Source organism: Stegodyphus dumicola, chromosome 6 (genome assembly GCF_044657685.1).
Source record: "Stegodyphus dumicola isolate Sdum_Otavi_A_Nest chromosome 6, ASM4465768v1".
NCBI lineage: Eukaryota > Metazoa > Arthropoda > Arachnida > Araneae > Eresidae > Stegodyphus > Stegodyphus dumicola.
In genome coordinates, this window is record NC_140773.1 from 74,759,464 (window position 1) to 74,772,293 (window position 12,830).

General features: G+C 29.6%; 1 protein-coding gene across 11 annotated transcripts in view; it reads right to left on the minus strand.

The window, feature by feature from the left end:
- LOC118192223 (multiple PDZ domain protein-like) overlaps window positions 1-12,830 on the minus strand; it is a 1,451,385-nt gene that overhangs the window by 670,409 nt on the left and 768,146 nt on the right. For all 11 annotated transcript variants that reach the window (XM_085818535.1, XM_085818539.1, XM_085818542.1 and 8 more), the window contains one exon: window positions 469-548. In XM_085818535.1, the coding sequence (XP_085674661.1) occupies window positions 469-548 (80 nt within the window). The remainder of the gene's footprint in view (window positions 1-468; window positions 549-12,830) is intronic.

Consider the following 12,830-nt stretch of genomic DNA (forward strand, 5'->3'; position numbering starts at 1 on the left):
GTCTATAGATGTGATAACAGCCTAATAAAACAACCCTACCTAGAGAAATCATGAATAATGTAATCTTCCATAGATTATCAGAATGTGGAAGCCCTAATTTGAATTTTGTTTTATTGTCCATTTCATATTCTGTGACACTTTAATGAATTTTTGATTAACAAACTCAAGAACTTCAAAGCGAGCAATGGCAACATTATACAAAAAAAAATATTTTTATCTCTAGCCTGTCAGACCCTGTATCGGAAATTCTAAAGATCTGCTCAATTTAAAACTATTTTGTGATATAGCTTTTGAACTGAATTTTATGGTCTAAGTGAGGTAATATAAGGTAACACACAAAATGTTAAAAAAAGGCCCCTTTGGACATAATTTAAAATCTGAAAGTTTTTCAGATTATATTATTATTATTATTTTAATTCTTAGCATTCTGAAGCTGATAAACAGTATAGACTTCTTTTAAATACTTACAACAATTTCAAACTCAGGACCCATAATTTTACTCCATTTGCTTTGGATAGCTGCTTCTACTGTAGGTGATAAAGCACTTGCTGCACATAGAGAAAAGAAAACAATTAATACTCAAATTATTAATTTTGTGCAGTTCTTTAAAGAAATTTTAATGATATAAAATTACAGCATAGTAATTTTCACTAAATGACCCACAATACATCATTTTCTAATAAATATTTCTTCAAAGAGATTTTGCTAAAATTTGACAAGTTTTTTTAGATTTTGGAGTTTTAGATTGTATATCAAATAATCAATAAGAAATTTTAATAAATCAGTTTAATTATATATTTATGATCTATATAAGGAATCATTTGCTGAACTACTAATAAAAATAATGAAAACATTTATTGAAAATTAACATGCCAAATAAATTCAATAGATTATCCTTATTTGTTTGTATTGAGCTTAGGATCTGGAAAAAAAAAAAAAACACACACACACACAAATTATAGTAACAATAAGTTTGCAATGACAAACAAGCTAAAAATTCAATAGATTAGTAAACTGTCTTAGAAAAGAATAAAATTTTAAATCAAGCAAACTATACAAAATATATAAATAAACTATACAATATATATAATTTCAATTTTCTGAAATTAAATTATAAACCACATATCATTATTTTAGTATTTAACTGTAATCTGTTCCCCCTTTTTCTTTTCTTTTCTTTTTTTTCTTTTTTTTTAACTAAGCCATTTGAATACAAATACCTCAAACTTTTGCAAGTTCTCACATACAAAATTATGTTTTCCCAAACCATATTTTTTTCCTTAGTACTCTTTATGAAAACTAAAGTATCACTTTAGGGAAGAGGTATATTTTGAGATGCATTAACATACAATTTACTTTAAGTGTAATCTGAAAGTATGTAAATACAAATTTTTGCAAAATAATAAAAAAGTTAATGCAAATTACTAACAATTTGCACAAGAAAATGCATGAACAAAAACTATTTCAGACCAATAAGGAAATTAGATACTTAATTTTTCTAAATATTAATTAGGACAAGTATACACAAAATTTTTACAAGCACTAAGTTAAAAGAATTTTAACTTTATGAACTTAACTCTAATTTTCCAAGTTTTCTTTAATATTGTATCAGGAAAAAATGAAGATGTGCATTAAAAAATGCTCATTCTAATAATAAAGAAACATATTTCACAGATTAAAGCTGAATTTTTAACTTTCAAAGGTTTACTATGCAGACAGATGCGCTATGTACTATGAAAACAGATAAAAATTGAAAAATTTCTTTAGAACTAATAATACCACAGCTCTCTATAGGAACAACATTCAGTTAAATGTAAGTAAAATGAGGAAAAAATACGGATATTAATTATATAAACTCCAAAGTGGATAACTAAAAAAACTAATAAACAATATATTTTCTATTTATTAATGTCTAGAGTGGCATGACTGCCTTTCCCAGTCAAAACAAATTTTGTCTTTTGGAGTAGATTACCTGATTATTTAAAATATTGCATTTTCTTATTTACTTTATTTAATTACAGATATTATTTTAACCAATGAAAGTTTGTTTTCACAAACTAAGATAATTATGCATACAAATTTGGCTAATAAATACTATTTAAATATAGTTTATGAGTAGATTCAAAACATGCTGAGAGGTAATTTTTATTTATGTAATTCTTTAGGTACAAGTGAATGGCAACAGTTGTATATCTGAATGATTCCTACAGTCATAACCATTCTAGTTTTCCCCCTCCTATTATTTTAAGTCTTTTTTTGTTCTGTGTTATGAGATGTAACCTGTTTGTGCAAAATAAAATACTTACTAAAATGAAATAATATTTTCCATTTCTGTTACAAAGTTTTTATCATGGCAGCGAATCTATGTTAAGACAATTTAAATGAGTTTTGAACATAAAAAAACTGCAGTGAATTAACAAAGATGCCAAATTAAAAATATATAATTCCTGGTAAAATCCTAGTATATCGTACCATGATTTTGAAATGCCATGATTGTTAGTTTGGTACATTTATATTTACCATGTTGGCAACACCAAGTCTCTTCTCTGCGTGCGAGCTATGGATGCCGTTGTAATGTTGTGCACGTGTTGTTAAGTTTCAATAAAAAATGTGAAAAGATACGTTTCTTATTTTTGGACTTGCTTCTTGATATGATATCGATTTGTTTAACATGGTAGCAGTTCTTGTGGTTTGTGAATATGAATGAAGAATTTAGTAGTTATAATTTGTTTTAAAAGTTACCGGTACTAGGTAAAAATGGCATATACAAGAAGCAGCGATATCGGCATACCACTATTTGATGGTTCGGACTATTTTAATTGGAAAGTGCGCATGATGAAATTTCTTCAATTTAAAAAGTGTAAAGATGTGGTTCAGCGAAAAGTCAGTGAAAACGATGACGTGGAAAAATGGAAAGAAAAGGATATCCAAGCTACAAATTACATTTATGGCGCCATAGCAAACAAGCATTTGGAATATATTCATGAGTGTGAGACTGCATTTGATATAATTATGAAATTTGATGCAAAACTTCAACATCTCTACAAATTGTTTATCGAAATAACTTAGAATGTGTGAAACTGAAAAATTATCCTGATGTAAATATATTTTTCGATGATTTTGAGAAGTATGTGAACGAACTGAAACATGCCGGCGCCACCGTGATGGAACAAGTAAAATTGAACTATATGCTAAGAGCATTACCTTCAAATTACAGTCACATTGGTGACTTAATAGACGTATTACCAGAGAAGGACAGAACAGTCAATTACCTAAAGAGCAAAATCAAATCAAAATTACTTGAAGAGAAAAATGATTATGAAGATTGTGCACCAGCAGAAAAATCAAATGCGTTCAAAATTGAAACAAGCAAATCGGGTCCACAAGGGAATGTCTGTCATAATTGTGGAAAACCTGGTCACATTAAAAAGAATTGTTGGCATGTCCATCAAAGGAACTATCGTGGTAATGGCTCCTCTAATTATTGTGGTTGAAGTTCTTCAAACAATAGAGGACATAGTCGTGCTTTTAGTGGAAATTGTGAATGTGGAGCATACTCTAACCATAGAATAAACAGTCATCAAGGCAATAGTTTTCACACCACTGTTATCAAAAGTAACATGACAAGTTCCAGTGCAAATATTATGACGAATAAAAATGAAATCAATTGGTTACTGGATAGCGGATGCACAGACCACATTATAAACAGTGATGAATATTTCAAAGAGCAAGTCACTTTGAAGGATCCTATTCAAGTGAAAGTCGGTGATGGAAGGATTTTGAAAGCTACAATGGTTGGCAATATAATAGTTTCTTTTCCTGTATATAACTCTGAATCTATCGTAACATTGAAGAATGTATTTTATGTAAAAGAAATGAAAGCAAATTTATTAAGTTATTTGAAGATTACTGATAATCATAAAATAGTTTCAAATGAAAAGTTCTCTAAAATATATGATGTCAATGGTTCATTAGTAGAAATAGCAGAGAAAGAAGAAAGATTATATAAAGTAAAGAGTTATGTTAAAAATAGTAAAATATTTGCAAGTTTGACCAACAATAAGTTAACGTTAAAAGAAAAATTGCACCGTTCATTTGGACATGTAAATTTTAAAAATCTGGATATTATGTGCAAAGATCAGCTATTAGAAGAAATCCCTAAAGAAATAGAAACCGAATATATGAAGTGTGCCATATGCATTGAAAATAAAACGCGCAATTTACCATTCAAGAATAACAGAAGAAAAGCAGAAGATATTCTGGAGATTATACATACAGATGTAAATGAACCACACAGAACAAGTGGATGCAATGGTGAGAAATACTTTGTGAGTTTTATTGATGATTATAGCAAGTTGGCAAAAATTTATTGTATCAGATCTAAGGATCAAGTCTCAGATTGCTTAATTGAATATGTAAATGAAATTCAAAATTTAACAGTAATCTAAAACTAAAAAGACTATCAAATTACTTGAAGACTTGAAAGACTATCAAAGAACTAAGATGTGATAATGGTAGTGAATATATGAATAGCAAGGTATACAAATTTGCAAGAGAAAAAAGTTTCAAGATAAAGTCATGCCCACCATATGTACATGAATTAAATGGTACTGCTGAGCGTTACAACAGAACTATAATGGATGTGGCAAGATGTCTTTTAGTCGAAGCAAAAGTTGACAGACGTTACTGGTCTGAAGTAATTAAAGCTGCTGCTTATTTGAAAAACAAGACATTAACAAATACTGTTGTACAGAAGATGCCATATGAAATATTTTTCAATAGGAAACCATCAGCTAATGAATTGAAATTATATGGAAGTAGAGTGTATGTTAAGAATACCAGAAGAAAAGAGAAAGTCTAAGTGGGATAAAAAAACTGAATTTGGAATTTTACTTGGATATACAGAAGTTGGATATAGAGTTTTGATGAATAACAGAATAATAGTTGCCAGGCATGTTGATATTATTGAAGAAGACATAATGTGTGTAGGTTGTGATGATGAAGATAAGAATGATGATACAAATAAGAATGAACCTCAAGAAGTGTCATGTGAATCGAGTAATGATAACTCCAAGGACAGTGTGATAAATGAAGATGAAACAAAAAGTGGAATGAGACCAAGAAGGCAAATCAATCCACCACTTCGATTTCATGAAGAATTCGGGTACTACTGCGTTAGTGCAAATTTTTGTGATTTTACAGTTCCAGGTAACTTTGAGGAGGCAATAACATGCAGTGAGGCTGGACATTGGAAAGAGGCAATGGACAGTGAAATGAACAGTCTTGTTAAAAATAACACTTGGACACTAGTGACTAAACCAGAGGATAAAGCAATTCTAGATGTGAAGTGGATATTCAAAAGAAAACCAGGTAATGTTTTTAAAGCAAGATTAGTGGTTCGAGGTTTCCAGTAAAAAAAAAGTATTGAGGATACTTACTCCCCTGTCATTAAGATGCAAACCTTAAAATTGTTACTTTCATATTCTTATCAGTATAATTTAAATATTCATCAAATGGATGTTGAGACTGCCTTTTAAATGGTTGTGTCTGAGGTTTATGTTAAACAACCACAAGGCTATAATGATAATTTGAATAGAGTGTATAAATTAAAGAAAGCACTATATGGGTTGAAAGAAAGCCCTCGTGCTTGGTATGAGTGTTTTAACAAGTATATTGAGAGTCTAGGATTTCGTAGAAGTAAATATGATTATCGTCTTTATGTAAAATCTGAAAATGATGTATTTGTATATATTCTTTTATTTGTTGATATGCTGCAAAGATACTCAGGTAATTAATGATATTAAGGAACAACTACGTAATAAATTTAAAATGAAGGATTTAAATAAAGTAAAAAGCTATATTGGAATTGATATTGAATATGATAATGGGAAAAGTAATATCTTAACACTGAGTCAGGAAAATTATATTGAATCTTTAGCTAAACTGTATGGTATTGAAAATTCAAAGCTTTATGATACACCAATGGAGATTAATCTTAAACTAAGCCAATCTAATTTAAATCAAAATGTCAAATCTAATAGGAGCACTCTTGTATATTAGTCATGGTACTAGACCAGACATATCTTTCAACGTAAATTATTTGAGTAGATTTCAAAATTGTTATGATGAAACACATTTCAAATATGCTTTGAGAGTTTTAAAGTATTTGTACTTAACAAAACATCTAAAATTAACCTATAGTAAAAATCTCAAAACTGATATTATGAATTGTTATGTTGATGCTGATTGGGCAGGTGATATTGTTGACAGAAAGTCAACAACTGGGTTTGTTATTGAATTATTTGGTAATCCAATTTACTGGAAATCCAAAAAGCAAAATTGTGTGACAAAATCTTCCACTTTTGCCGAATATATTGCTCTATCTGAGGCTATGACAGAAATTAATTTCTTAAAAAATGTTGTGAATGATGTTTTTGCTGATATTACTCACCCCATTAAAATTTATGAAGATAATTCAGGAGCTTTGGCTGTTGCTAATTATGGGAACTTCACTAAAAATTCAAAACACATAGAAGTTCAATATCATTATGTTTTCATGAAAATGTTCAAAATGGAGTAACTGAAATTGTAAAGATTGATTCAGAATCAAATATTGCAGATATCTTTACTAAGTCTTTAGGAAAGATTAAATTTATGAAATTCAGAGAAGGTTTGAAATTGAAATAAATTTTGTATACTGTTTATTTAAGTGATGTTTATTTAAATATTTTTGCTTGAAATGAAATAGATTTTGGTAATGTTCTTATGTAAACTAAATTGTGCTTAACTTTGATTTTAACATTTAAATTAATGAAAGAAACTTTTTTTGAAATAATTTGTGTTAAGTGTTGAATGTTATTGTTTGTATCTATGCTTAATTGTAAATGGTAAAGATGAAAAGGTTGCTTATATCTATGTTTATTTGTAATTAGTAAATATAAATGTAAGGAGGCGTGTTAGTTTGGTACATTTATATTTACCATGTTGGCAACACCAAGTCTCTTCTCTGCGTGCGAGCTATGGATGCCGTTGTAATGTTGTGCACGTGTTGTTAAGTTTCAATAAAAAATGTGAAAAGATACATTTCTTATTTTTGGACTTGCTTCTTGATATGATATCAATTTATTTAACAATGATTTTGAAAATTGTCACCAAACCTGAAATGATTAGTTTGAACCCAGTTGCCAAATGTTTTGTGTAAATTATACTAAGATCAAATCTAATTGCTTCTACATTTATAAAGATTCTATGATTCATATATTAAGCTGTACTAGTTCTAAACATATGTTTGATAAACACTGTTCAATATCTAAAAGAGATTTTGACTAACAAAAAATATAACTTTTTCCATGATTTTTTCAATATGAAATAACAAGAAAGAATGGATGCAGTTTTCCATAGTAATAAAACAGAAAACCAGGCATACAGGTTAATTTCTTTGAAAGAACAAATTAATAAAAAGATTATGATTTCTAAAATTTTGATAATATTGCCAGTTAAATATAAATATTTTATTAATGCTTGGGAACAATGCCAACTGTTGATAAAACATTAACAAATTTAATAGCTAAGTAAAGCTAGTACCGAAGCAGATGACATTAGATCAAACTCAGGTGCATTTAATGCTAAAGGAAAAATATGCTTTTTCAATATGAAATAACAAGAAAGAATGGATGCAGTTTTGCATAGTAATAAAACAGAAAACCAGGCATACAGGTTAATTTCTTTGAAAGAACAAATTAATAAAAAGATTATGATTTCTAAAATTTTGATAATATTGCCAGTTAAATATAAATATTTTATTAATGCTTGGGAACAATGCCAACTGTTGATAAAACATTAACAAATTTAATAGCTAAGTAAAGCTAGTACCGAAGCAGATGACATTAGATCAAACTCAGGTGCATTTAATGCTAAAGGAAAAATATGCTTCACATATGCTTGAACAAATAAACCAATGAAAAAGCTTGTCTCACAAAGTGAAATGTATATCTTTGATGAATATGGAACTAATTGCTATAGAATACTGGATAGAAATACAGGGGGAAAAAAATCCAAAGCTATTTGCTAAAAATTAAATTCAAGACATAGAGAAGGCAAAAACATAGGTATGAAAGTAATTCTGAGGGGAAAAAAAACAAAATGAAACTTTAAAAAGAAATCACAATATAAGCATTTTTACCATAAAAGATGGAAAGACCATGATTTAGAAGCTGATAGTGAGAATGAAGACAAAAATGGAAAAGATGAAACTGAAAATAAAAAATTCCATGTGTACATCACATGACTTCCTAGTACAGAACATTAAATTATACGCAAATTTCCTGTATTTCATTTAAATATATTGAATTAACAGTTAACGGATTTTGAATTAAATCTAGTTCATCTACAGCAAGGATGTCAAACTCGCGGCCCACAACAAATATTTTTGCGGCCCAGCCAATATATTGGCAAATAATAATATATAATAATAAAATAACATATCGACGAAGAAAAAAATTAAATGTTTACTGCTAAGTAATTAACGATAATTTATTCAGTGTTGTTAGATTACTCACAGCGAGCTGACACACACACTACTTAAATTACAAATGCGTGTGAGTAGCTTGCGTTCAGCTACCTTCGGCTTTTCGGGGACATGTGCACACAGAACTTGTACGCATCCCCTGATAGCCGAATGTGGCTGAACTCATGGTCTCAGTTTTGCAATCATAGTTTTGTACGATATATTGGTGCATGCATGTGCATCCACTTTGCTTTATTACTTAATTCATATTGTTACGGATTTCATAGCTATTTATTTAGTAAGTTTTTTTTATTTAGAATTGTAATTAGATTTGCTTCATGTTGCCTTAGCAACGTAGACGATTTTGCGTTGGAAAGTTAAAAATAGAACAGCGCATGCATTTAATACCTAATAAATAAATATCTCGTAATTGCTGTTGCCATCCACAAAAATCCAGATATTTATACATGTTTCCAGTATATTCGAGAAATTAGTTATTAAGCTTATAAAAGCCGAGAACAAACAACTCATCTCAGTAGTAGCTGTAGTTCTAGCGAACTGTTTGTTTACTTAATGCTGTGATTGATTTGTAGCAATTTCACTGTGAGATAGAATTAGTTTCTCTGTTTTGAATTGATTTTTGCTAAACGTTTGACATTTTGTGATACTGTTAGAATATTTTTGAAGAAGTATTTCAGCATTTTGATTTATCTCTTGTGGAAAGAATAAATTTTTGTTAACTTTTTAACGTTAACCATGTTTATTCCAGCCCTTTCTATTCATATTCAGTATGTCTATATCAAAACTAAATGGTAGTAAAATTAAACGAAAAATCGCTGACGAACATAGAATATTCCAAGTAAAATGGGAATTAGAATATTTTTGCTGTGAAATAAAAGATAAAATAATCTGCTTGATATGTAATAATACTATTAATGTACCAAAGTTATATAATATTAAACGTCATTACGAACAACACAAATCGAAATATAACAATTATGAAGGATTAATGAGAGAAGAAAAGTTGAAAGAGCTCAAGATAGGAGTGATAAAGCAACAGTCCATGTTTAGTAAAGTATTGCAAGAAAGTGAAGCAGCGGTACATGCAAGCTACGTCTTGTCCGAGTTGATAGCTAAACATTTGAAGCCTTTTACTGACGGCGATTTCATCAAGGAATGCCTAATGAAAGCTGGAGAAATTGTTTGTCCTGGAAATGTGAAGGCTTTTCAATCAATTTCATTGTCTCAAAATACAGTTGCGGAAAGGGTTACTGATTTAGCCGCGAATTTAAGTGATCAGATCAAAGCAAAATCACCTAGTTTCGAAAGTTTCTCCATTGCCCGTGACGAGAGCACTGACATTAATGGCAAAGCTCAATTAGTAGTGTTTCTTCATTCTTGTGACAAGAATTTTAACATTTTTGAGGAATTACTGGAACTAATATAGATGCCTGGTACTACCACAGACCGATGCCTGGTACTACCATGAGAAGATATATTTACTTGTGTTTTTGGACTTCTGCAGAAATACAATCTGCCTTTGGCAAAATTAAATTCTGTAGCTACAGATGGCACTCCATCAATGACCGGGAAAAACAAGGGCTTCGTAGCATTACTAAGAAAAAAACTTAGTGAAATTCACGGTTCAAACATTCATCATATGCATTGTATTATACATCAAGAAGTTCTAAGCACGAAATTAATAAATATGGAGAATGTTTAGTCATATATAAAAAAAGTTATAAATTTTATAAGATCTCGAGGTTTAAATCAGTGTCAATTCACTGCTTTCTTAAGTGAGTTAGATAGTGAATATTCGGGTTTGTCCTACTATACCGAGGTACGTTGGTTATCTTGCTCCAAGATTCTCAAACAATTCTGGGATTTGAAAGAAGAAATATGTCAGTTTTTAAAAACGAAAAATCAAGACGTAAGTTTGTTTTACGATCCAATATGGATACAAGATTTATCTTTCTTGGTTGATATAACCAAACACTTAACCGATTTAAATTTATCAGTACAAGGAAAAGATCATATCATTACGAACATGTTTGACATAATAAAGCATTCAAATGTCAACTAGTTCTTTAGGAAAAACAACTTAAAAATGAAGATTTGATGCACTTCCCGACGTGCAGCATGAACAAATCAAGTTTAGATAATACTTGTTCGTATCAAAAATACGCAGAAAAAATTGCAAATTTAACAACTGAATTTGAAACGAGGTTTAATGATTTTAGTTCCCTCGAAGACAATTTTTTTTTTTTGTTTTTTTTGTTTTGTTTTCTTCGATTTTTCTCAATAAGTATTGACTCAGTACCCAGCCATATGCAAATGGAGGTGATCGAGATTCAATGCAACTCAAATTTGAAAGCAAAATTCATTGAAGTGGAATTTGCCTGAATTTTACAAATATTTACCAGCCAGGTTTGAAAATACTCGAAAATTCGCATATGAAATTATTTCCATGTTTGATAGCACTCTTTGGTGCGAGCAGTTATTTTCAGTCATGAAAGGTAATAAGTCTCCTATTAGAAACCGTATTAATGATGCTCACCTTGGGTCAGCATTGAAAGTTATCAGTTCAAACAAAATTTCTCCCGAAGTAGGAAGGATAATAGCAGAGAAGAGATGTCAAGTATCAGGACATAAACATTAAATTTTTCTTGTTCTTTTCTATATAAATATATATACATGTTTATTATTGTATTATTCGAAATAAATCTACGTTTCTATGAATATTGATTTTTTTTTCCGGCCCGCCTAAAGTTAAACCTTGTTTGTTTGGCCCAAGTGTACCTATGAGTTTGACATCCCTGATCTACAGCGTATAAACCACAATCGAATAAATGCACTCTTTAAAGTTCACTACATTTATTCACCACAACGACACTTTGGTGCTATGTTCACTTAACACTTTATATCTCATTAATTTTATAACTCAAAGTGCACAAAAATTATATCATCTGAAGAATTACCATGAGTTTTATTCAAATACTATAATAAATGTATTCAAATACTATAATAAAAAGATGTATAAAAGAAAGTAAAATAAAAAAGAAATAGTTTTTCACAGACGATGCAGTGCAGCTTACCTAATGTGCATGTGTTACTAATTAATTCAGTTCTCACTTCGTGGCAAGGCATACAAATTGAAAGATATAGAAAAACATAAAATGCCAAGTTCAGTTAAAACAATTAAAAAAACAATTTTTACAATTAAAATTACAGTTTCTATGCAAAAACAAGCTAATAACGTAAATGATAATTCCAGAATGAATTAAGCATAATTTAACTCGCAATAATAAAAGAAGACATTATTTTGCTGTTGTTAAGCTTAGTTTCTCTAGATTGGCAACAAATCCACTATTCTGCTAAGTTTCAAATGTAAACCAATATGGCTGCTATGGTAATCAAACGTTAGGCTTAGCCTCACTTAAAAAACCTTTAAACTGTTGATAATTCTACAATTATTGCATGCAGGTTAACTAAAGGCATAAAAATCTTAACCAGAACAACATAATTCAATCCTTTTTAAAGCAAAAAATGCACAATGTACAAATATAAGAATAAAGAAACTGAGTTCACTGAGCCAAGTAACAAAGTGGATATATATATATATATTTATTTATATACTTTTTGTGCAGTCATTGCAACCAAAATGGGAGGTGCACATCTACATGTTATAGCAATCCTATATACAAAATTTCAATGTTTTGAGACTACTCGTTTTTGAGTTATGCAAGATATGTATGTACGTGTACGGACACCACAAAAAACTCTTCAGAATTCATTTTAAATCAGTTTTATTAATTTTTTGGGAAAAAAGTCTTTTATTCTGTACTTATGTATAGATGTCATGCAAAAATATCATTAAATTGTGTTCGATAGTGGTCAAAATGGATATTTTTGTTGAAATATGGTACCCAAAACTTTTCACGATTTCAATACTTCCTTTTTATGTCATACAAGGAAGTAAAAATGACCAACCAGAAAAGTACAGATACCTCGCAATGTTGCTATACTAGGAAGGAATATCAGGAGAAAATAAAGAAAAATTGTCAGTAGCTACTGAAGAAGAGAAAAAGTCTTAAAGAAAAATAAAACTTGGAAAGTTATGAATGAAAGTGAAGCAGAAACTAACAAAATTTTAAGTGGTGCAAGCATTTTTAATATAAAAAGAGATGGTCATTTCAAAGCTGCAGAAGGTTGCTGCTGCAAAAGGGGTATCAACAAGAAGAATCTGATTTTGAAGAAACATATAGTCCTGCTGTAAGTAATGTAGCTTTAAATATACATCATAGTTGCCATGCACAAATTACTA